This window comes from Apis florea, unplaced genomic scaffold (assembly GCF_048593485.1).
Source record: "Apis florea isolate Af1SG1 unplaced genomic scaffold, ASM4859348v1 contig_3587_pilon, whole genome shotgun sequence".
NCBI classification, from domain to species: Eukaryota; Metazoa; Arthropoda; class Insecta; order Hymenoptera; family Apidae; genus Apis; species Apis florea.
The window spans coordinates 3,409,910-3,436,527 of NW_028256789.1; the positions used below are offsets into that span (position 1 = coordinate 3,409,910).

Genomic DNA, 26,618 nt, shown 5'->3' on the forward strand with positions numbered 1-26,618 from the left:
GGCAACGCCTTTTCTTTTATATTTATCACGATTCAACGAATAACGTCCAACGAATCTTTCGTTTCGAGAGAAAGAAGGGATGATAGAATAGGAAACGATCAATTGATTAATAGATATTTTTCTTCTTTTTTCTACGATGAAACGAGCGATGAACGATTCGATAAAAATGGAAGGAACATTTTGATAATAACCACAGCTACTGGAGTAAATCATGCGTTTCGCTCGATCGAGCGAGGATGGCTCGTTATCTTGTTACGTAAAAAAAAAAATCGCTTAGGTTAGGCTCGCCATTACCACGAACTACTACGGAGCGTGGAGGTAGGGTTTCTTTCTTTTTCTTTTTTTTTTTTTTTTTTTTTTTTCCTCCTTACGTCGGTGCTAATTGTTACGTATGTACTCGGGATTGATCATTAGGGTCCAGAAGTGGAAATGTCGTGGCGATAATGTTAGTATGCAAATGCAAGGCGCAAGAATTGCGTATAGAAAGCGTGGTGAATTGGTTTATCGAGGGTGTTGCTTGTGCGACATATAATCGCCACATTCGAGTTTCGAGCGTAAGAAAATGAAGAAATTCGTTCTTCCAAAGAAAAATATATATATTCGACGAATCAAAACTCGAACGTAGGATCAAGCTTACATCTACCAAGAGAGAGGGATAAACCGGTTCGCTAATAATTCTTCGCGATAACTAAACTACTACTCGCGACTGAACTAAACCACGGATTTATAGAAAAGTAAAATCGCGCGGATCGAGGACGGATGTATACGTGGTTAGAACTTGGATCTCAAACTTGGTTTATCGAGGTTTATCCCGTCTCTCGAAGGTCGAAACGGGGTCGAAATGCGAAGCCTTCTCGGACGAAGAAAGAAAGAGAGATAGAGAATTTCACCTCTCTCTCTCTCTCTCCATCCGGCAAGACTTTCGATACGAAAAGTCGTATCGACTCGGCGGAATAGGCAGAATGTAACAGATATTAAGGGGAGGAAGGGGGAGGGGGGGGAGAGAAAAAAAAAAGAAATTCGGCTTACATGTGCGTTAGAGGTGGAATGGCCGTATGATGCTGCGCCAAGGGATCGGGAGATGGTCCAGGCGAGTAGACACCGGCGCCATGTTGGACGACTCCCTGCTCCACTCCTTGAGGCAAATACATGGAGATCATTTGCCTGAGATCACCCTGAGTTTGTTGGGTCTGTTGTTGGCCCATGTATTCCCGCTTAACTATTTGACCACCGGCGGCGGCCGTCGACGACGCGCCGGTAGGCGTCGGCGTGTGAATCCCACCGCTCGCTGGACTCGTCGGCTCCGATTTTATGCTACTACCGCTTGGACTGTGGCTCGACATTTGCGATCCCGGCTGCGCTTGATGATAAGGCGAGGGCGAGCCACCCGGCACGGTGGTGCTCCCGTAACCACCGTAACCGTTCATGTAGCTGTTTATCGGGCTCGGGCTACCGCCGCCCATGTGGTGGCCCATGTCGTACCTGGGATAGCCGGCCGCCGAGGCGGCCGCTGCCGCTGCCGCGCCGCCCATGTGGCTCCCGTACGCGACGTGTTGCTGGTAAGCGGTCGGATCGTGCATCATGTATCCGTTGGGCATGTAACCGTTGGGCATTTGATACACGTCGCGCGACAATTGGGTCTGCTGGGGGCCACCGTTGCCCCCGACTTGCCGTTGATCCACACCCAGCATCCCGCCAACGCCCGCCACCCCACCCCCCAGGGGGAATTTGTCCTTCTTGAGCAAGGTTTTTGTCTTGCGGCGGGGCCTGTACTTGTAGTCGGGGTGCTCCTTCATGTGCACGGCGCGCAATCGTTTCGCCTCGTCGATGAAGGGACGTTTCTCCGTCTCGCTCAGCAATTTCCACTCGGCCCCCAAACGTTTCGATATCTCCGAGTTGTGCATCTTGGGATTCTCCTGGGCCATCTTCCTCCGTTGCCCGCGGGACCACACCATGAACGCGTTCATCGGCCTTTTCACGCGGTCGATGTTGTTGTTCTTGCTCGTGTTGTTATTGTTGTTGGCGGATTGATGGTGGGAGGTTTGGGACTGTTGTTGGGGGGGTTGGTGCGGGTGGTGTTGATGCTGCTGCTGTTGTTGGCCGGTGTTTTGCTGGGTCAACGAGTGTATCGTCTGCTGTTGCTGCTGCTGTTGCTGTTGCTGGGCAGCCTGCATCGACGCGTAATGGTGTTGCGGGGTCTGGTGGTGGTGCGGCAAGCCGAGGCCCAAACCTCCGGCGCTCGGAGGGCTGCCGGACAACGCCGGGCTGTGCACAATGGAGCCGAGGCTGCCGTAAGGCGAAACACCGGTATGATGGCCCATTGGCGATACACCTTGGTGAGGTGGCATTTGACCGTGCAGGCTGCCGCCCTTCAGGTCCGTCTCCATCGTGAGCATTTCTTCTTCCCGGTGCCCGTACAGTTTGCCGCCGTTTACTGATACCTCTCGACGCCAAGAAATTCCGACGAAACGCCGAGAAGGAGGGCACGGTTAACGGTTAATTCGTGCCCGAGAATCCTCCGTCAAACCGAATGAACCGAACGGGTAAACCAGCGCGTTCGCTGTTCGACCGCGAACGCTACGCGACGAGCAACGATAACGATACCCTTCTTCTTTTCCCTTCCCCGCGACAACAGGATGACATGGAAATCGATTTTACCGATCTTCTCTCGATCATAAGCGAAAAAGAGAGAGGGCGAGGGGGAGGGAGAAAGAAATAAAACAAGTCGCTCGCCCCCCTTTTTCGATCCTTCCTATCCCACAACCACCAACAACAATAATCGGCGATTACTCCGCACCGATTACTCCTTCTTTCCCCCCCACTTTTTCTTCCCCCCTTGTTTGACGATCGTTCGCAACCACGTCGCGAACGAAATCCCTCTAAATCTAATCCTTTACCCGTCCGTCAGAGTCTTTGTATCCGCGATCGATAAGGAAAAGAGTCACCGCGTACGAATCCTCGTTGTTATCACGTTGTACTCACTTCGTCGAACAAGCACAGGGGACGATATATATATATATATATATATATATATACGTATGTGGTATGTATATATATATATATATATGTATTTATATGTATATATATATATATATACAATCGTCAGTCAATCGAGGACACGATCACCGTGCACTTGTTACTCGTTTAACTCGTAATAATCAACGGCACGATCATTCCTATGATCTAGGAATATGTACGTATGTATATACCGGAAATATGTCTCTCCGCTGATGATCACTCCGTTATCACTACGATTTTGTTCCTTCTTTCCTTTTTTTCCTTTTTTTTTGAAGAAGAAGAAGGAGAAGAAGAAGAATAATCGAAAGGCGAAAAGTCATCCACGTTGCGGCGCATCCACGAGTGGACGATGGGCGAACATCGGACACTCTTCCTTCCTCATATCAACGCGATTTTCATTCCACTTCTCTGGACGCGCTCGACTCTTCCTCCTTCGCCTCCACCTCCTCTTCCTCCTCCTCCACCTCCTCGTCCTTCTCCTCCTCCTCGTGGGTCGCGACTCTACGATCTCTCGATCGTCGTAATCGCGAGCGATTCGAACGCAGCAACGAATCGACGACGAATTTCCACGGCAATTCACGGCAAAGTCCGATCGAGAACTGACGACGAGCACTTTTTTCCTTCTCGACTCGTCGTGTATTTCCCTCTTGCTCCGTTTCAACCGTCGAACCCGAGAGCTCGTTCGTGACTGGCTGCAGCCTCGCGATAAGCTCGACGAATGGGATCGCGACGATGCAACGATACGCTGTCGTCCTCGCCGATTCCTCTCCTCGACTCCTCGACTCGTCGATGCAACTCGACTGCGACGAGTTCGATTACGACCGGATCCGGGGAAACAGTTCAGATCACATCACTTCGTCGCACACCTCGCACAACCTCCCCGGAGATCCCCTTCCGACAACAACGATATACAACGATATACTCCCCTCTCACTTATCGCGTGCACACAGCGTATCGAGAGTGTACAAATTTTCACCAAGTTGTCGCACCGCGATTGTCCTTTTTTGTCCGAACTTGTTGTTGTTGTTGTTGAAAGGAAGAAGGACGATGACGACGACGACGACTACTACGATGATGACGACTCGACTCGTCGACGAAACCCTCGCCGTCCCACCTGATGGTACACGCGTGCTGCTCCGTGTACCGTTGCGCACGTTCTTTCATCCGTGATCCTCCTTCTCGGACTCGTGGCCGTGAGCCCCGTGGATACGTGGACTGCCGATTGTCAACGTGAAATTCTTAAAGACAAAAACGAGAAGACGAACAGGTAGCGGCGACCTCCACTCGCCACGAAAGAACGGAACCGTCTGAGCATTTGTGGATTTCGCCTTGGGGTCCCACTCTCGGGGCTCACTTCCTGCCGAGGCGGCTGCCCCCCTCTCTCTGTTTCGCTCGCACTGCGCTCGCCGCCCCTCCTCCACGCTACCCTACCTGTCTTGCTACCAGCAACCATACCCAACGGACCGACGACGGACCAGACCCGAGCCTACCAACGGCAATCGATTGGCACGCAAGCCTGCCATCATTCCTCTCGACCAATCGCGCGGCTCCCTTCGACGCCGAAGGCGGCGCCATTACGCCGTGACGTCACGCCAACAACCCCCCGACACGACCTCTCGCGGCGACGCTTTCACCCCTCTCGCCCTCGTCCCCAACACCCGACACATCTCGCTTCCTCCCCTCTCGCTTCTCCCTCGCTTTCTCTCTTCCCCACCGCGCCGATCCTTCCTCCTCCTCTCTCTCGCTCTCTCTCCCTCTCCCCCTCTCCGCCCCCCTCTCCTCTCTCCTCGGGTCGCCAGTCTTTCGTCGTCCACGCGTTCTTCCGCTGCCCGCCACTCACCCCTTTCCACCCCCGGACACGCATCGCGAACCTTCGTCAACGCTGGACCCTGCCTGCCTTCTCCTCCTCCTCCTCCCTCCTCCTCCTCCTCCTCTCCGCCAATTTCCTCCCTTTCGTAGTCGCCTCGTGTCGTTTCCCTACGCTCCACGCGCGAGATCAGCGCGTGTCTCTTCTTTCTCACCCCCTCTTCGCTCTTCTTCTCCTTCTTTCTCCACGACGACGGATCCACGACACGACACGACACGCCGAGCCGCGCCACGCCACGCCACGCCACGCCGCGCCGCGCCGCGCCTGCTTGCCATCCTTCGCGCGCGAATCGTGTCGCGCGATTTCTCCGCTGACCTTCGAATTCCATGGCCTAACTTCGATTTTCGCGATTCGGGGAGTAGGAGGAGGAGGAGGAGGAGGAATGGGGGCAGGGGGAGAGGGGAATGGGGGTAGGGAGGGGGAGAGAGAAAGAGGGGAGGACTTACAACCCTTGTGCAACGCGTACACGTTTTCTTCGATTGGAGTCCAACTCGCGCGCGGACGAGGGGAGAGTAGAGGGAAGGTAGTAGTTTGGTGGAAAAATTGTTTTCGGGGAATGTAAATGATGAACAAGAAGAAGAAGAAGAAGAAGAAGAGGAAGAAGACGGCGAACGTTTTCAACGGCGGGATTCGCCGTTTTTACGCGTTTTACGTTCGTCGTGAAGGGAAACAAACGTATACGTGGAGACGCTCGATAACTGTCCGCAACTGTCCGATCTATACACGTGTACAATAATAGAGTGGACAATAGATATTCTACTGCGCAGGCAATCGTAATCTTATCGCGTTTTTTCTCTCGTATCGCCGCTTTCTTTTCGCGATTTTTCTTTTTCTTTTTTTCTTTTTTTTTTTTTTCTCTCTCGAAGAAAGCCACGAGTTCGAGATTCGTTCGTCATCTCTTCGTCATCCCTTCCCTCGTGTTCCACGATGGATCCTATTTTTTACCTTATCTTCTCCCTTTCCTTCCTCCCTTTCCTCCTTCGTCCTCGTTCGTCGTTGCGCAAAATCATCGTCGATCGTGAATCGAAGTCGCGTCCTCGTGTCATTCGAACCACCGACACCGACTTTCTTACTCCACCGCCAGTCCAAAAGTCGTACGTAATACGAACAAGTCGTATCTCTCCTCCTTTTTAGCTAATTTGCCGGTTGCATTAGCTCGCGTCGCGCTTCGTCGTATTCAAATCATCCATTATATCCGCTCGACTTGACCCATTTTCTCCTCCCCCTTTCTCTCTCTCTTCCCCCCTTCTTTCCTCTCTTCTCTTTTCCCTCTCCTCCTCCTCGTCTCTTCATTGAATCCTTGGAGCCTCTCCTCGGTCACCGTCTCTCGTGAAATCCACAAAGAGGCTGACGAAGCTCTCTCTCTCTCTCTCTCTCTCTCTCTCTCTCTCTCTCTCTCTCTCTCTCTCTCTCTCTCTCTCCTCTCTCTCCTCCGTTCCTGAAAGAAAGAACGTTCCATCGGCCGATGCGACTCCGTTTAAGCGCGGCTCATGCGTAGGACCTGTTGCCGCGGCACGAAGGCCAGACAAAGACGGGGAGAAACGGGGCGGGAGAAAGGCAGAGAAAGAGCGAAACGCATATAATGGAAGAATGCGTCATAGATAATCGTAGCGCAACCCCGGCGTGGCCCGTGCGTCACCGACAATGAAAGTAACGGCAGCCGGATGGAGTTGCATTCGAACGTTCACCGTCGTTCAATTTCGACGAATGCCATGCCTCTCTCTGTTTCTCTTTTTCTTTTTTCCCTCCCTTTCCCTTTCTCTCTCTCTCTCTCTCTCTCTCTCTCTCTTCGTCACCCTTCGTCTCGACACGCGTTCCTCGATGAAATTCTTCGTCGGCTCTTTTCCCCGCGATATTTTCGACAGTCTACTATTACTACTATATCCTTCCCCTCCTCCTGTAGTAGTAATTAAAACAAACGAAAAAAGAAGAAAGGAAAAGAGAAATCCTTTCCGACTAACTTTGGCGAAAAAACAAGAACAAAAATTTCACGAACGATACAGAGGATGGGAAAGAGATGGATTTGAGAAGAGGTTCGTTCGATTTCAGAAATCGTTGCAATTATCGATGTCGCGCGGACAGCGGCTGTCTCGATAAGCCGACAAGGTCGTCTCGATAAGATTACCGGGGCCGATAAACGAAGTGCAAGGTCCCCCTGAATGAGTCAATCGATCGATCTCTCTAATCATCGGAGCCGTTTCTCTCTCTCTCTTCGCGAGATCGTCACGAACTCTGTCTCGCTCTTTGTCTCCGTCCGCGTGGCGATCGCGGGCAATAAATCAAAACCGGGGAAGGGAACGTAATCAGGAAAACGTTGTGACGGTAATGAAAACCGCATCGAGTGACGCGAGCAGAAGTTACGTTCGTACGTGGAAGCGGTCGTGGCCGCGCGATGCGACTACAATGCGGCCACGTTCGACTTGGGGCCGAATATTAAGGAACGGGCGAGAATTTATTGCTAATTGTTGGTCAACGTTCAAGGAGAGAGAAAGAAAACTCTGGGTTGGGGAATACTCGGCAGTTGACCGTAAACGGTACCCTTTGTTTGTCGGTCGATTGCCATCCAGCCATTCTGACCGAGTTGGCGTGTATACCTGGGCCCCGCAACGAGCCCGAGAATAATAAAGCTATGCCGAATACCTGGCCGTGGTAGAAGAATCTACGATTTGCAGCTATGACTAATTAGCGGGACGAAAACCAGCCGGCTTTTCCTTCCTTCCTTCCTTCCTTCCACCCGCGAAAACTTGCGTTTCGTCACCTTTCTAAAGGTCGTGGATTATTATTTACCTTTACTTTCCATTCTTACCTGCTGATCGTTCTCGACAACTCGAGCTAGAAATGAAAAGCTCGTTTTTCAATTCTTATTTTTTGTCTATACACACACACACACAATATATATATAGACGTTTAAATCTTTCTTTCGATCCAACGATTGAAAACGTTACGCGTTACTTCTTCGATCCGCGTATATTTGATTGGCGCTCAAACGATCAAACGATCGATTCCAAGTTCGATCCGACTCGTTGACAATGATCACTCATTTCCCGCGGTGATTAACGCCCGGGAGGGGGAGGGGAAAAAAAGAGGAGAGCTAGACGAGAGAGGTTGATGGAACAACGAAATTCTCATTTCGTTGGCCGGGGAGGGCAAAAGCGGGCCGCCACCAAGCGGTGGTTGACAATCTCATTTTGCGGGAAGACAATCGACGCGATCGACGCGTCTCCGCAAATTTCGCGAAAATTATCGCGTCACGAATTATCGGGCCACGTCCAAACAACCTCCCTGTGTTATTGGACAATGGATATTCGAACGGCTTGGTTGGAAAACACCGACGATCGCGCGAGCCGATGATTAAAAGCTCCACGCTCGTCGCTCGCGATTCTCGCCGAGCGGAAACGCCGCGTGTAAACCGGGCGGAATAAGTGGATTGATAGGTCTTCATCGTTGATGGAGATGTGGAAGGAAGTGGAGGAAAAGGAGCGGAGAAGGAGAGAGAGAGAGAGAGAGAGAGACGCGAAAACGTAGGTAGGAAAAGACAGAGAGGAAGAGGAAGAGGAGATCGGTGGCGGCGGAAGTTGGAGAGGAGAAACTGTACAATAAGTCGAGGCACCGACAATGGAATACCGCGGGCGGTCTTTGTGATTCAAATCAATGTTTGTGATACTCGATGGCACGCCGCTTTTGTGCCGGACGAGCTTTCGTTTAAGCGGATACGTATGTACCTGCTGCCTGTGCGTACGTACCTATCGAATAACGCGCGATTTCAATGCCTCTCCCCGCTCTCCCCCTGCTCTCCTTCTCTCCTTCTCTCCCCCTTTTTCACTTACCCCCTCCCTCCTCGTTCACTTTCTTTCTAATGGTTAACGTTTACACGGGATCATCGTCATTGTGCCGTTATTACGCGTGAATAATTGGATTTGCGGATAGGATGGATTTCTCCTATTCCCGCTGGGAATGGTTCTTCGCATGGCCGAATCGATTTCGAACGCGCGCATCTTCCTTGCCGCTTTAATAACAATAACAATAATAATAATAATAATAATAATAATAATAAATCGTCACGTGGCGAGTCGACGCGAAAACTTCTTTTCTTCTCCAAGCGAATTCGAATCGAACCTTTCCCTTTTTTAAGGAAAAGTCTTAAGAGACGAGTCTCGATTTGAATGAATCCTTTTCGAAGTTTATTTCTCGAGACTCGTCCGTCTATTTTCGGTTTTCCTTTCCGTTTAAGGGAGGACGGATCCGATAAGGCTGCTCTTAATCGCGAAAGAGTTTTCGAAACGGATCGATGGGTTGAAGAAACGGGCGGGGGGATAGTTTTGGAAACGAAGGTGGAGAGGCCAGAGACGCGGGAGAGATACCATTTTCGCGTATCGAAAGAGAAACCGCGAGGTTAGCCGCGGCACAATGGCGTTGTGCACGCCATTGTCGTTCACCATTATCTTCGTCCCATTAACCGCGTTTATGCGAAGGCGGTCGACCTACCACGCTCGTCCACGCTCGAATCTCTTCGTATCGTTTCGAGGAGAGAGAAAAAAGAAAAAAAAAAGAAAAAAAAGAGGGTGGAAGAAGCCTCGAGGAGGGAATGGGTGATGGGCAGAGGAGGAGGAGGAGACGAAAGAAAAAAAAAAAGAAGAAGAAGAAGAAGAAGAAGAAAAGAAAGAAAACAAGGAAGCAAGGAAGGAAGGAAGGAAGGAATTCGTGGGCGTGCAATTGCCAACAGGTGATACCATTGGGGGGCCTCCTTTTAGAGGTGGAATAATAAGAGAAAGGCGGACTGTGTGTCGACGGAAAGAGAAAGGGAGAGAGAAATGGGGTGGAAATCAAGGGGGGTAATGGCGAAGCCGGAAGGGTGGCTAACAAAGTCTTTATCGTTTCGAGGACCGATTACAAAGCTCGATTGTTACCATTCTTCGGGACCTAAATAATCTGGCTGCACTCGCCACGCTCGGTCAATCCATCGTTGTATATACTTTGTGTTGCTATATATATATATACCAACGTTGGTCAAAAAATTAGATTCGCTCGGAATTTTCGATATTTTTCTTTCTTTTTTTTTCTCCCCCGCGTAAACGAAATTCGCGTTTAATCATTTCGCGTATCCCCGTTTCGTAATATCTTGTTACCAACTCTATCAATATATGAACTCGGTTGAGAATGTCTGGAGTTTATTCGAAACACTTGTACACACATCATCAGTCATCGCATTAACGATTAAAAGAAAAAAAAACAAAAAAAAAAAAAAAAAAAAGAACAAGAAGAAAGAAAAAATTCTGGAAAATTTGGCAAAAACACGACGAGAATTAAACAACTTATACTTAATCAGCATTTCCTTAAACGGGACGAGCAGAGGGGGAAAAAGGACGGGAATAAAAAAGGAAGACACGGGAATTATTAACTTTATTTTAATTAATAAATATAGAAATTCTAATAAAGTAATACCATTAAATATTGTCCAGTCTCGTTGGACAATAATTCTAATTTTTTGGCCAAGGATTTTATTGGCCCTTAAAATTTCCACTCTTTTTATTGTACGGTAATCCATGGTTGTCTTAGTCACCTATTAAGTAAACAGCGTCGTTTGTTTTATGATACATCTTATTCGTCATAAGTCATTCCCTACAATCCTAGAAATAGTAAGAACGAAAAGAATCCGGAAATTCTTTTTATGACTATTTTTATTGTTTTTTCTCAGTTTTACAATATCATTGGCACGTTGACACGATTGCACGGTTCACACGATCATAAAAAAACCGTAGATGCGGACGGATGGAAAATTATAAAAACGTATCTTTCGACGTTCGTTCCAACGTTTCGACGTTTCAACGTTTCCTCGTCTATCCGGAATGTTAATCCAATTTTAATATTTCGGCCGTGAAACATGGGCCGATAGGATTAGTCGGTCGAGGCTGGGTTTCGCTTCGAATTTGGCCAGGGATGCGTAAACACGCTTTCGCAGAGAGAATTATTGCATTACGAATAGAGCCCGCTTTACGTTCATTATCCTTTACGTTAACGTGATGCTGAATGACTCAGCAAAATAAATGTCGTAGCTTATCCCAAGAATTACATTTTCTTCGTCATGTCTGACGACGATTAACCATAACTAACTGTAAATATTGACACATAACGGTTGTTTGATTGATTACGAAGAGCGAATTACATTCCAACATTCTTCCAAGTGAATTTTCTTCGCTGAAATCACGAGACGTACGTAGGAATGGCTATTTTATAATCGGTATAAGTGAAAATGACTTGTATATTTATATATATAAAAAGAAAAAAAAAATAAATAAATAAATCTCTCTTCGTCGTTCAAACTTCGTACGAATCGATGAAATTAAAATTACTTCGATAGTTCGTTAGTGTTGAAAAAATTTAAACGATAAAGGAACTTTTTTAAAAATCGGACGAACACGGACACGCAATTTTCGGACAATGGAGAGGGGGTTCACACCGATTCCTTAAACTTTCCTTCAATTCTCGTAGAAATTTCAAAATTTACACGAGATCCTCTCTCGTTTAGAAAGAAAGTATATATACGACCATACCATATCACAGAGAGTATATTTGAGCGTAATACACCGAGGACACGAGATCTTCTAATAGCAATAGTTAATAGTAATCGTGGTAATTATAACCGTGGTGGAGATTTCTCACGAGGGAGAGAAGGTCCCTTGGTCTATTACGTTGCAAACCGATCCCTGGATCGGTCTCGCGGGACTAAAAGGGCGACTCTGTTGCGCACAGGTGTACAAATAAATTGCGCGGGAATCCGATTGGCTCGGCTCCGGTTCTGGCTGCATCATCCTCTCTGATTGCTAAAATCGGACGCGCGTGCAACTGGTCGCGCGAGTTGCGACTCGCAACCAACCCGTTCCACGCCGATTATAAGCATTCGCGCAAATCAGAATCTCATTGCGCTGTCATCGGCCGATGCTTACACGGCTCGCGAATATATATATATATATACACACGTCCCATTCTGACGACGCGATCTTTCCTTCCTTGGCAAAGCTGCTGCTTTCTTTCGCAACTTCCCGTCCCGTCCTTTTTTTCCCTTCATCCTCCATTTTTTCCCCTCCATCTTTCTTCCTTCCTCTTTCTCTCCGACCGTTCTTCCTTCTCCTCTGGAAACTAACGTAGCGTGGATGAAATCATCGACCGCTTCAGCGTTTCGACGGCCAATTTAACGATCATTCATCGACTCGCCGAGCGTATGAAACGCGGCTGTGCCAAGAAGTCCTCTCGCGGATGGTAAGACGATTGTAATTATGTCAATTTCGCGACCGAGAGATTTGAAATGGAAAATGTTATCGCGCGTGGGATATTTTCGGAGCATTTTTTTTTTTTTTTATTCGAATCGAACGTAGAACCGTTCCAAATGTATATATATATATTTAGAAAAAAAAAAAAAAAAAGAAGAAGAAACTGTAGGAAACAGACAATGCATTTCGACGACGCTTTGTTCGAAATTAATCCACGAGGGTGGTGGTATCGCAGACTCCACAGGCACAGGTCGATTCCCCGTTTTAAAATACACGGCGATGCTACACTTAATCCGTGACCTGTCATCGACGACACCCAGGACACGATCCTATTCACCGGATGCATAACGAATTTCGAAGGATTCGTTATGCATCCTGAATGTTGGCCAACAGATGCACGAATCAATGCGTCTACCGAGTTAGTAATATTTTGGATACTTTTTTTTTTCCCTTTTTCCTTTTTTTTTTTTTTTTCCTATTTCGCTCGAACGCAAATTCGTACTCGTATACGCGTGGCGGGTGGAAAAATAATCAAGAGCGAGAGGACGGGATTCAGATTTGGGACGTCGTTTCGGGACGGAAACGATTTCCTGCAACGACACGATTCGAACGCGATTCCCACGTTTCTCTCGCGCCACGAGCAGGAAGTTGAGAGCCCCTGGCGGGGAGGAGGAGGGGGGGAAAGGGGTCAGGCCTCGTTTTTCGCAAGCCCCCCCTCCCCCCACCATTCCCCCCACCATCCCCCCACCATCCCCCCACCCCTATACCATCCCCCCTCCATAGAGCGCACAACCGGGTCCCACCATAGTTTTGCTCTACATAGAGTTGAGGTGAGTCTTCGAGGTAAACCGTGAAGACGAGGGTTCGGGAACGAGCGGTGGATGGAAACCGGCCACGAAGGGCGAAGAGGGCGGTTCCCCCCCGGCTCGATATTTATTGCGGGGATGCGTGCCGGCCAGATATTATTATTTGTACCGCGGGTATAATTCAACCGGGTCGTTAAAATTATTTTATTACTTGTTCTACAATCGCCGCTCCCAGATTCCGCACCGTCACCCTTTTTTTCTTTTTCACCATCTATATAACCACGCTTCCCTTCTTCCCTCCCCCCCTCCTCCTAAGAATTCTTGGATGCACACAGATTTTTCCTTCCATCGATCCATTTCCTTTTTTTCCCTCTATAATTGGATTAAGAATTTAAAAAAAAAAAAAAAAATAAATAAATAAATAAGATAAAATTTTTTGATTGGAATTAGATTTATCGATAAATTAATATTTGATAAAAATAAAAATGATACAATCGTTTCGTTACAATTGTATCTTCCGATTAGTATAATCGTACAATGCACTGTACAGAAAAATTTTACGCGATATCATCATTTTTATCCGTTTTATTCATCTTTGTTTTTTATGTGTTGCAGGACGATTTCTCTGTGCGTGTACATGTTTCCTATATGTTAAATGTAAGTATGTTAAATAAGTAGATACATTATATTTTGTAATTAGATTCGAGTAAAACGTTTAAAAAATTTTTTGTTGCAGAAAAATCATCTTCCAAATGGGGGAGGTATATTTGAGGAAAGCAGAAGTAAATGTTTTACAAATAATTATTAGAAACTTTTGAAATTTTTGTAAATAAATATGTAATAAAAATGTAAAAAATGTATATATTGAAAATATAAATAAAGATATCAATTTTTGCGAACGAACCGTAGTTTTTATTTTTTTCTCCAATCCCAAAATTTTTTAAATTTCCAAAAACTGTCGAAATTCTCCTCCGACTTCCTATCAAGTTATATTCTCCTGTTAAAAAATCGAATTTTTAGCTAAAATTTTTACTCTATGTTAAAAAGTCATCCTTAAAACACACGTGTATAAAAAGTAAGTATAAAACAGGTAAGTATATTATATTCTATAATTAGATTTAAGTAAAATGTTTAAAAAAACGCTTTGCTGCTAAAAAATCATCTTTAAAATAAGGTAAGTATATAAAGGTAAGTATAAAGGTAAGTATTTTACAAAATACTTAAAAATTTGTTAAAAATATCAAAAGTTTCGATAATTCGAAAAATTTGAATTTCCCAGAAAAATTTGAACGACCTCCTACCAAGTTATATTCTCCTAATAAAAAGTCGTATTTTCGGCCAAAAATTTATTCTCGTTCACGAATTTCGAAAATTTCAAAAATTTGAATTTCCCAGAAAAATTTGATCGACCTCCTATCAAGTTATATTCTCCTAATACAAAGTCGTATTTTCGGCCAAAAATTTATTCTCGTTCACGAATTTCGAAAATTTCAAAAATTTGAATTTCCCAGAAAAATTTGATCGACCTCCTATCAAGTTATATTCTCCTAATACAAAGTCGTATTTTCGGCCAAAAATTTATTCTCGTTCACGAATTTCGAAAATTTCAAGAATTTGAATTTCCCAGAAAAATTTGAACGACCTCCTATCAAGTTATATTCTCCTAATACAAAGTCGTATTTTCGGCCAAAAATTTATTCTCGTTCACGAATTTCGAAAATTTCAAGAATTTGAATTTCCCAGAAAAATTTGATCGACCTCCTATCAAGTTATATTCTCCTAATACAAAGTCGTATTTTCGGCCAAAAATTTATTCTCGTTCACGAATTTCGAAAATTTCAAGAATTTGAATTTCCCAGAAAAATTTGAACGACCTCCTATCAAGTTATATTCTCCTAATACAAAGTCGTATTTTCGGTCAAAAGTTTCAATCTATTTCATAAATTTCGATAATTTTAAATTTTCGAAAATTTTTGTAAATAAACATTGAAAATGTAAATAAACAAACCGAGAATGTAAACAAACATTGAAAATGTAAATAAACAAACCAAAGTTTGTAAACAAACCGAATTTTCAACTCCCGGGGCCCAGAAATTTTAAAATTTTCGAAAAATTTTGTAAATAAACATTGAAAATGTAAATAAACAAACCGAGAATGTAAACAAACATTGAAAATGTAAATAAACAAACCAAAGTTTGTAAACAAACCGAATTTTCAACTCCCGGGGCCCAGAAATTTTAAAATTTTCGAAAAATTTTGTAAATAAACATTGAAAATGTAAATAAACAAACCGAGAATGTAAATAAACATTGAAAATGTAAATAAACAAACCAAAGTTTGTAAACAAATCGAATTTTCAACTCCCGGGGCCCAGAAATTTTAAAATTTTCGAAAAATTTTGTAAATAAACATTGAAAATGTAAATAAACAAACCGAGAATGTAAATAAACATTGAAAATGTAAATAAACAAACCAAAGTTTGTAAACAAACCGAATTTTCAACTCCCGGGGCCCAGAAATTTTAAAATTTTCGAAAAATTTTGTAAATAAACATTGAAAATGTAAATAAACAAACCGAGAATGTAAATAAACATTGAAAATGTAAATAAACAAACCAATGTTTGTAAACATAGCAAAATTTCAACTGCCCAGAATTTTAAATTTATATAAAATTGGTTAAAAATTCTAAGTGTTTGATGAATTTTTTAACTTTTTTAATAAAATCATACTTACCTTATACTTACTTTATACTTACCTTTTGTATACGCATCTTACGAAACTCTGATTTTTTTAAGTTTTTTAACAATTTACTTAAATCTAAAGGACTGAGAGGGATGTAGGCTTGGGAATACATGTTTTTTAAATGAAAAACACGTTTATTTGTTGAAAAATAACGTTTATTGAATATAATTTGCGATTAAAATTACATATTTTCTAATTAACAATTAACTTAACTATTTTGGGGTTGTATAAACTTATAATATAATATAATAATTGTTTAATGTGTGCTTAATATGTGGTAATGCAATAGTAAAAAATTATCAAAAGATGTATATAGAAATTGTCAAGAAATAATAAAAAAAAACGTTTATTTTATTTTCTAAATGTGCATTAAATATTAAGCACACATTAAACGTACAAGTATTTACTAGAAGAATATAGCGTACAATGAATAAATGCATACATATTGTTCTATTACTGATTGCATTTACATTTAATTCAAATGACGATAAAAAATCATACGTAAACTTTTCAGGGATCATTGTAAAGGGAAAGCTTTCTTCTACAAATTTATCGAATGAAACGAATTCTATATATATATAAAGAATCATAAAACTTATAAAATTTATAAATTTTTCATTCCTCGATATAAAAGAATTTTTATAAAAATTTTTAATCAAGAAATGTAAAAGTAGAAGCTTTACCCTTTACAACGAGCCGAGATAGATCCTTGTATGATTTTCTCGCTAAATTATAACAGTTCAAAATTTCGCGAAATAATTAACACATTGATCACGAGAAAAAATTCGAGATATCAGTTTTGTTATCAAAATTTAAAAAAAAAAATATTTATCGAAACATATTCGAAAATAAAGCTAATGAAACTACACTGATCCCCAATGTGTTAATTATTTCGCGTTACAATTTACAAATACAATTTACAATATACAATATTTAAAATACAACTGTCGCGCGAAAAAGAAAAAAAAAAAAAAAAAAATTTATACATAACGACTAAAAGATTCGTCGTAGGGCTGTTGGTAGTAGACACTTGCAGCCATCCCCAGTTGAAATTTCGATCCGGCGTGGAGCAGCCACCACCGAGTTCTCGTTCCATCGTCATTATCCGCAAAACACGTTCCATGGCGTTGTCATAATGGAAGGTGAGCATCGCGTCGGTCAACGGCATGGGCGTACCTTGCCGAACTCTCTCCTCTACTCCTGCTTGCTCCTGTCTGTTCAGGGCGCGCAAAGTGGCGTGACGAGTAGCTCGAGAGAGGTGGCCCAAGGATCCACCACTTTCTCTCTTATTTCCCCCTCCGCTCCCTCTCTCTCTCTCTGGCTGTCTCCTCATCTTGCTCACGATCGATCCAAGTCGAGTAACTTAAAGTCGTATCAATCTCATTTATGCCAATTTCTCGAATCCCCTCCGCCTAACCCATTTTTTCTAGGCCCGTGCCCCCCCCCTTCGAGCACGTCATTGGCGCGTCGGACACGTTCTCCAGCCGAGAATTTTCATGACAATCGGGGCATCTCCGCTCTGGCTGCCTCTCTGGAAGAAAAGAAAAGAAAAGGGAAAAAAAAAAAAAAAAAAAAAAAAAAAAGGAAGAAAAAAGGATAAAGAGGGAGGGAGGGAGGGGGGGAGATGGAGGAGTGAGTCTCGTTGGTCGCGTTGGAACTATGCTGGATATGCAAATCGGAGGTAGCGGAGGAATCGGCCGGTACTCGATTTATTTATAAACGCGCCACCTCGCCTCGATTGATTATTCAACGATCGAACCCGTTTGTCGACTCGATTAATCTTCGTGAAAAATGTTACGATTCCCTCCCTCCCCTCGGCCGGCTTAGAGAGGCGGGGCAGCAGCGGGGGAGGAAGGGGGAGAGAAAATAATTTAGCGAGCCGCGTGCACGGCAGCTCGCTAATGAGCGCGCCGACCGAGATCGATGATAAATAATTACCTCTCGATTTGCTCCTTTTTTTCGCAGCCGCGCCGCTCATCGTTCCACGCCGATTTACGCCGTGGGGACTTGCTCTATCCCACTCGCTCTGACGCGTACCTCGAGATTGATGCTTTCGTCAATATCCCTCCCCTCATATTTAAATTCTCCTCGGTTTAATCGTCGATTGTCGACTATTGGCTAACCGATAACGTCTAAATCTTGCTACTATATTATATTTTATGTACACAAGAAGAAGGGAAGAGAAGGAGAAGGAGAGGAAAGAATGGAATCGACGTGCAAAGTAGCCATCTCGGAGGCAGACGGCAGCCACTCGACTGCATAATTTCAAATACACAATAAATTGCTGCTCTCGAGCACAATGCGCAACGTGCGGCCGCTCCTTGGACGAGTTTGGCACGATTCACGAGGACGATCCAGGGGCCTCGATGGCGCACGACTCTTGGGCTTGGAATCGCGTCAAGGACGAAGGGTACACGCCGAAGGGTAGATACCCTCGTCAGAATCGTCATCGAGGTGACAGGTAAATACAGGGGAGCTCTATCTGGTATGGAAGACATATATGTACATACATATATTATATATATATATATACTCACGAGCCAGAGAAGACGATGCTTCGCTGCGGTGGGCAAAAGGGAGGGTAGGAGATCGAGTCGTTGCAAGTAAACGAGGATTAAATCCGAGGCGTCTCGTTTGTTCGAGATCGGGCACCGTTGTTGTGACCTAGGAGAAATCGTGCGTGTAAGGCGAACGCCATCATCATTGTTCCACTTTCCACCGAGCGAAAATAGAGGCGCGGAGGGGGTTGTACTCGTTTACCTGTTGATAAGCCGAGACCCCCTTTGCGTGACGCGCGAACCTCTCCGCGCAATTTTTACACTACTGGATCAAGTGCCAGTTGAGGGAAGGATGAGAAGGATCGGCTGAAGAGATATTAAAAATAGGCTAGGAAAAATGACAGAGAAAATCGAATTTTTCTACGATACTTTTTTTTTTTTTTTTTTTTTGTAGAATTGAATGAATTTTAATAAAATTTCGAAATGACAAGAATCATCGAAGTTTGCTTCTTCCTCGATCCCCTTTTGTTTCCTTTCTTTCTTTCATTCTCTCTTTTTTTTTTTTCTTTGCGAAAAAATTAATTCTTCCATGGACGACAATAGCGAGAAAGAGAGCGAAAATATGATAGATAGGGCGAGCGTAATGCGCATATTACGCGAAATTGCAAGGCCAAGGAGAAAAAACGAGGAGAGAATTGAGAAGAAAGAGGAGAATGGACGGGTAAAGAGGATAAAGTAGAAGAAACAAGAAGAGAGCGAAGGATTGTGGAGAGCGGATGAAAGAGGGTGAAAAAGGTAGGAAAGGAGGAGAGAGACGCGGGAAAAAGTGCGTATACGCGCAGCATCCAACCCCTGTCTCCCTCTCGTTCCCTCGTGTCTCTCTCTCTCTCCCTCCGTCGAGGCGGCGTGAGGGGTGGAAGCCATCTGCATCGCGATGAATGCCACTAACCACCCTGCGAGCACCCCTGAAAAACCCCCTTCACCTTCGTTTCAACCCCTGTGCGAAGCGGCCCAGCCGGACCCGTTGCCATGGGTTCTCAATTTGCGCGAGATATGCTCTCCTCGCTGATTTACGATTTCAGTTTCAAATCATGCTCTCCACGCTCCTCCACTTTCGCTCCTCCACTTAATCGATATAAATATAAATTCGAATTCGATTCATCTTTTATCGGACGGGATGAATTTAATCTTTCGAGGAAGGAAGTTTTGTTTGAATAAGGTCAAAAGAAAAGAAAAAAAAAAAAATTCGAAAAGGTAATAGAATTCGGAAGGGAAGATTTATGGCGACAATAACGTGAAAAGGGTGGCCAGGTTCATCTTTGTTCTCTTGCGGTTCTCTTCTCGTCTCGACTCGGGAAACTTTATTACCGCGGGGTGATGATTTGCAAAATAAGCCCTTCTGTTCGTTTGACTTTCGCCAGCTTCCCAAACTTGGCCAGCTTTATCAAGTGTATGAATTAAATTGCCGTTTTATTACCCGTGGGGGAGCGCAGTGGAGGGCCAACCACCCCCTTCTTCCATCTCCCTTTTTCCCAAGGGAGCAACATTATTCAACGTTAAACTTTCTAAACTCTAAAAATATCCTCGGTGTTTGCTCCAAGGAATTTTATACTCGTTCGTAAGGGAATGACCGAAGTAACAATTATCGATTATCGTTATGAAACATTGATTGAACAAAAATTGGATTTCTAATCGAGAATTAAAAAAAAAAAAAACCTCTTTTTAATCACGAAATCATCATTGTTAGAAGCGGGATTTTTCGCTCGTAAGAAAACGCGACGAGAAACACAGCAGGAATTCCTTGGTCGTCGAAGGGAATATTTATTTCCTGCATAGTTTGACTTCCGCGACACGATTTCCGCATTATACCGTGTACGTAACGGCGACTGTTACGAATCGCTACTCTAAAATCCCCTTAGTTAGATTCTAAACACACCCTTTACATATCGTGTGGGTGGGTTTGCGGGGCTTAAGGGGTTGGTGACACGAGGGGAGAGATTTCGACCGATCGATCGTGTCGCACACGTATTTCTCGAATCTTTTTTTCGTTTTCTCGTTTTCCGAAAAATCCGAAAGAAGCGAGAATTTAAGGCGAGATCTCTTGCCATCGAGGCAAAGAATCGACGATAACGAACGACGTTCCTCCAGCTTCTCCGAGAATACGTTGCACTCGAAGGAACCGACGTTGATATCGTATTTATCAACGAGGCCTTCGTTCTCTTCGTTCACGTCGTGCAAACAAACACGCTTTCAACCCTCTCTCGAATGTTTGCCCGGTCCCTGTTTATCGTTGAATTATAGACAAGGCTTGTTTCACGTAGGCATCCCTCGCGCGACATACTTAATCGCCCTATTTCGCGCGCGCACGCACACAACCGGCCCTACGTTAAAAAGAAGGCGGTCGGTGAATGAAGGAAGATGGCGTCGATCATCAGAGGCCAGGGGTAAATTTGAAAAACTCCTCTCTCTCCTTCTTCCACCCTTTTACTTAGCGTGGCGCGGGATCTCGCGTGCCTCTTCGTCCTCCTCCTCCTGCTGCTCCTCGCCTTCGTCGCCTTGGTCGACGAGGAGGAGAAGGAGGTCTTTTCTCTCCGTCTACCTTTCAGCTGAGCGAAACCCACGGCAATCACGGTGGCTGCAATTTTTATGAAGTCCTCGTCGGGTCTTCGAGTTCTTGAATAATTCAGGGTCAAGCGGCGTGGGCGAAAATGGCGCCTGCGCCGTCGGCTTTTGGGTAATACGCGCCGAATTTTTTGGCCAAGCACCGGTGAAAAACTCGGCCCGCCCGTGCGCGCCACTTGTGCGATGCTTGAACGGTCTACCACTTTAATAATTTCGTGGTACGTCGAGTAGTTGCGAGGTGGAAATAAAATAGGGAACCACCCGGACTTCGTCGTTTTCGCTGCGCCGAAAAATTTGTTTCCCCTTTTCCTTATTCTCTCTCTCTCTCTCTTTTTTCCCAACCCTTTCCGTCTAGCCTCAAAAAGAATACGTTGTTCGCTAATATTTTTGCGGGCGAATCGAGAAAAAAGGGAGAGGGACGGGGGAGAAAAAGGGAAGTTTCGACAAGTCGGTCGAAGCGACATTATATTAACAAACGCTTCTAACGCTCGTTGAAAAATAATTATCTCTCAAGTATCGTCGGATTTTTCTGCTCGTTTTCCGTCATTGTTTCGTACAACAGGTTGAATTAATCGTTTCGGTAATTGTTTAAATAACCAGAGATCGGAGTTGAATAAACGGAAAGAAACGGGACTTTTATTCACCAATTTTTCTTTTTCCTTTTTTTTTTTTTTCAGTTACAGTTAATATTATTATCAGGTAGTTGATAATCTCGTAGGTAAGAAAGTTAAAAGGGAGATTATCCGTGAAGAATGCAATTGGCCAATTATCCATTCAAATCAATATATCTATCATGATAGATATTTATGGGCAAAGGGATATATAATCCTTACCCCTAATTCTAACTTCATGGAATGGCAATTAATAACGGACACGTGCACAGATGTAAACCGTTTATCTGTTCCTTCCATTCTCTTCATTGTTTTCTTTATACCTGTTCTCCAACTAAAATAAACTGACAAATTTTATTACTTACTGCAACGATTGATGGACCATTCCGGTTTATCACAAATAATAGAATCACCTCTTTAACGGGGAAAAAGAATACCGTTTCCACATTTTAAGTTATTGTAACGATTATGGCGGTTATAGATCGCTCATTCACGTATTACAACCAACTAATAAATTTCTATACCTTTAATTACTGTTCAGTACAAAATATTCCACAATATGTAAACGATTTCTCTATTTTCCTCTTCTTAAATCCTCCTCGAGTCAATATGATTTATTACTCTTTATTACCCTCCCTTCATTTCCATCCATCTTTAAAACATCTGCACGAACAATTACACGAACATCGGTAACGGTATACAATTTATGAAAATATTTACAGCAATAATCCGTCGAATAGGAAATTTCCATTGGGAATAGGAAAATTCAAGATGGAAAAGGGGTCAGAGAACACCGAGGAAGCAAGGGTGTCACGATGACGATGCCAGCCTTCAGATAGGAAAAGATAAATGAAAATCGAGTCCGCCGAGAAAAAACCGATTGATCCTTGACGAGGAGGGAGAAAGAGAAAGGAGAGGGGGAGGGGGGAGGGGGAAATTCGTGCAAAGGTCGTCGTAGGTGAGGTTGCTGCTTCGAGGTTGCTTTCGTGGACATCGATCAGGGAAACGTCGTCGTCGTAAGGACGGACGTCCCTTCGTCCTGCGGAGGGGTTGATGGATGCGAGATTACAGCGGCGGGGACACTCGTTGACACCCCATGATGTATCACCCCGCAGCTTCCAGCTAGTAGTAGCTCGGCTACTTACTCGGCAATGGGTTTGCTGGAAAACGAAAAAAGAGACAAGTCGCGCCTCCACGCCCTCCATCTCCTCCGCGTAGCGAATTAATCCCGAAAAACGATTTTAATCTTAATCGTTCTTCCCTGTCAACCGAACCCCATTCACCCCGCGAAATAAATACAAATATAAACGCCCGGAACCCAAAGCTCGAGGCGAAGGAGCGAGGAAAATGGGAAATCGTTATTCAGGAGGGAGAGGGAGAAAGGGGTGGTTTTCGATCGAACGTTTCCCGAATCTCTAATAATCTTCTCTAAATAAAGATAATAAATCGCGAGTTAATGGAAAGGGTGGTTTCTCCGCAGAAACAACGCATCCTCCACAAACGTCCGATCTACGATACGGAAATATTCGACGGCAGGAAAGAAGGTGGCGTGAGGGGTGTGAGGAAGCACGAGAGGAGAAAAAGAAGGACAGGATAGGGGGTAGCGTAGATAAGTCGGGGTTGTCGGGGCATCTGCTTTCTTTCGTGCTTCCGGCCATCTTCTACCACCCCTTTCGTCCTTCTTTTTGGGGTGGAAACGGCTCCGGTCCATTCTCGTCGAGACGTTGTATCGGCCCAACACACTGAGACCGCCGTGCATAGAGGGAGGGGGAGGAAGCGAGGGGTGGACACGGCGGAAAAGAGGAGAGAGAGAGAGGAAGAATACGATGGGTGGAGGAGGAGGAGGGCGAAGAAGAACGTGCTGAATAGAAGATTGGAACTCTTTCTGCGGTGACGGCGCTTCTTCCGGCGGGGTGGCTGATAGTGCCGGCTATTTCCGGTGGCCACCGTGACATTGCTATCGCCGAGCAACGTCTACTATACCCCCGAGGCCATCCACGTTAAACGTCCTCTCCTCTCGCGTGTAACCACCATCCACTCTCTCTCTCTCTCTCTCTCGTCCAACCTCCCTCCCCCTATATATACGTATTTTTGCATCGGCGCTCCAACATTTTTGCCCGAGTTTCTTGCCACGTTCTCGTGTCCTGAATTCTACACGCTTTTCGTTGGAGGAAACTTCCTCAATGGCGTCGTACCTACACTCTTTACATCCTATTCCTTTTTTCTTCTACTTCTTCTTCTTCTATTTCTTCTTTTTCTTCCGTAAATCGTCGACGTTGGTTTATATGGGCAAAGGGGAGAAAGAGAGAAAGAGAGGGATTCGTGGTGAAATAATTTTTTTCCCATCTTTCTTTCTTTATTCGCGCCAGAGGATAATCGTAATAATGGGAAGTCTCTCGATACGTTGGCCGGACTCTCGTTTCCATATCGGCGCGTGTAAAGCGTATGGATTTCGTATGGAAATTTAAACGCAATCAATAGAGATAGATATTATATAGGTATATGGAAGGCAGGGATCCAAGTGCGAGATAAGGACGTTTACCAACGTTGCAATTGATCGCGAGAAAAGATAGAGATATCGCGATGTCCGTATATCCAGTGACACCGGGTGCACTTGGCGGCTTATCGGTTATCGCATATCGAGCGCCCTGCAGTCCGATGAGCTCTCAGACATATCGTAAGCCAGCCGAACATCGACCCTTCGATTATGTCAGTTTATCGTGGGTGTTCCTCGAACAAAGGAAATCGCCTCGACATGTCGAATCGCAACGGATAATAACGATCTTCGATCGAGAATCTTTCCATACCATCCATGGTCGAAGAACCAATAGTAGCGCCGTAATAAATAACGTTCTTCTATTCTTCGAAAATTCAAAATGTGATTCTTCTGAATAATAAGCGTTGTCGCCACGACACACGACGTTTCGAGTTAATCCTTCGAAATAGAAAGTTTTCCTTTCACCTTTCTACGACCTTCTATTTTCCATACAAAGTTTTAACAAGGTGCTCGGCAGCTTAAAATTTTATTACCGTTCTTCCGTGCGCAAGTGTTTATTGGGAATGAAGAATTATGAAGAACTGGAGGGTAATATTCTATAATTGATGTGCAGGGATTATTGGACCGTTTAGTTTACGACCAAGAATATATGGATGTTTCGATAATAGGTAACAAGGCCTCGATGAGGGCTAACGGTTTGGCATTACACCGACTAACGATTACTTACATGCAGTTTGGAAGAAGGATGTAAGGACACCACGAGTCCCCAGGTAGTCTTGGCCAAGGCTATTCAACTGTCAATCAGCCCGTGCCGAAACTCGGTAGAATTGGGGAACATCTGCTCTTGGAGAACGCGATACGTCGGCGGACGGGGGCGTTGCTCGCCCCTGCGTTCCGCTCTTTTTTCTCTCCCCCCTTTAACCCTCTTTTCTTTTTTATTCCTTTCTCCTCTCCTATATTTTTTTTTTACTCTTTCTCGTCGTCTGCGTTAATCACTTTTTTCCCCTTCTGTTTTTTCCTTTCTTTCTTTCTTTCTTTCTTTCTTTCCTTTTTTAATCTCATCACATCGATTTTTATCGATTAGAACAATTCTTGTTTACAGGACGAAATATTTTTTTTTTTTTTTTTGAAAAATATTTCAATCACTCGACTCGAAATTAATAAAATTCCCGTTTCGAAATTGTTTCGAGAGCGTTACCGTTGATCACGCCGATGCGCCGCCGATGCATTCTCAGATTCGCGTTTCAGCCGGGATTCAATGACGTGGAGAGGGGTGGCTTCCAGCGCGCTGATTCATAAGAGGCAGGCACACGATTAGCCGCTGTTTGGATCCATTTACCATTCGACCGGCCATTAAGGACCGGTCGATACACCGGAATCGTTGAACTTGCAATCGAGACACCGCTGTCCTTCAATAGACTCCTCTCCTCTCGACTCGGTAATGCCTCTGTGGCCGAGCCCTTTCATTCGACACTTTCGATAATCCGGCCAGGAATTCCGTCCCGTCAAAAGTGAAAGACAAATTGGGAATTGATCGTGCTGCTCCCTCCCCATCCTAGGATCTATCTATCGCCATCTCCTTAACCTCTCTATCGATTTCTCCACCGTTTCGCGGAATAATAAAACGGAATGAAACGGGAGAAAGAGAAGGAAGGGTAAAATAAAGGATTACTACTCCCCTCCCCCTGTTTCTCGATATCCATTCCTCCAGACTATCTAGACTAGACTCCTCTCACAATGGAAATCACGTGGTTCTGAATCGACCAGAAAATTGTTTACCTTTCGCTATTTTATTTTACTTTATTTTTTTCCTTCCTTTCTTTCTTTTTTTTTTTTTTTTTTTCCAACCAGACAAGAATCGTGGCCGTTTCATCCGCCGTTCGTTCAATGGCCGTGTTAACGAGTTACGATTGAGCGTAGTGGCACCCTTCCAGAGACATCCTTCTTCTCTCGGTATAGCTGTCGACCGATCGCATGTCCTCCCTTGTCTCTCTCGACCCGCCGCCTCTCCTTCCCTCCGTTTCACCCCCGGCCATCGAACAGGGGCGTAGGAATCGCCTTGCGACTCCAGGTAATTTCAGGTACGAGGGGCAAAAAAGAGTGGTAACACGATACCGCTACCGAAATCGTTTCACTTTTATTTTATTTTTTTTTTTTTCCTCTCCTATATTTTTCTCCTCTTCTCCTTTTCACAGCTCTCCTCCTCCTCCTCGCCTCTTCTTGTTCTTCTTCGTCGTTCCTTAATTCGAGGGATTCACCCTCCACACCACTCTCTCGGTTCGACGACCCCTGGAACCAACGACGAGGAGGATCCAACAACGCTCCCGATTTTGCCCCCCCCCGCTCGCTCGTTATTCCGGCAAAAAAGAGGAGGGACCCGATGAGACAAAGACGGTGGAAACGAAGGCGATCCGATATTTTCACCGGTTTCACACAACCGCTGCAAGCCCTTTTCTTCGCCGCGCGTGGAAAGCCATTTCGTGGAAACTGCGAGAACCTGTGGGAAGCTGTGAATGGAAAGCCGGCCTGCTGCTACCTGATCGCCAAAATACCGGGAAATACGCGCTAAATTCCCAGCCTCGGAATGGAATTTACCATCCACGCGGAGATCGTTGACAATTTTTCAACACTCGCCTAAATTCCGATGGAAATTTTTGCCAAATCTTTTCCATCGATTTTTTTCGCTCG

The 26,618-nt window shown here is 44.7% G+C and overlaps 1 protein-coding gene and 1 long non-coding RNA gene across 9 annotated transcripts in view; both read right to left on the reverse strand.

Moving 5' to 3' along the window:
• SoxN (SRY-box transcription factor soxNeuro) overlaps positions 1 to 4,321 on the reverse strand; it is an 81,390-nt gene extending 77,069 nt beyond the window's left edge. For all 4 annotated transcript variants that reach the window (XM_086914250.1, XM_086914249.1, XM_086914248.1 and 1 more), the window contains exon 1: positions 1,030 to 4,321. In XM_086914250.1, the coding sequence (XP_086770376.1) occupies positions 1,030 to 2,396 (1,367 nt within the window). In that variant the 5' untranslated portion in view covers positions 2,397 to 4,321. The remainder of the gene's footprint in view (positions 1 to 1,029) is intronic.
• Positions 1 to 26,618, reverse strand: part of LOC100866718 (uncharacterized) — a 271,606-nt gene that overhangs the window by 86,991 nt on the left and 157,997 nt on the right. For 2 of the 5 annotated variants that reach the window (XR_015294144.1, XR_015294146.1), the window contains one exon: positions 15,836 to 17,233. The exons of 1 other annotated variant lie outside the window; for it this stretch is intronic. This is a non-coding gene — a long non-coding RNA (uncharacterized LOC100866718). Of the gene's footprint in view, positions 1 to 15,835; positions 17,234 to 18,224; positions 18,367 to 21,944; positions 22,594 to 26,618 lie in introns of those variants that run through there. 2 more of the 5 variants (XR_015294147.1, XR_015294148.1) reach the window with 2 other exon arrangements.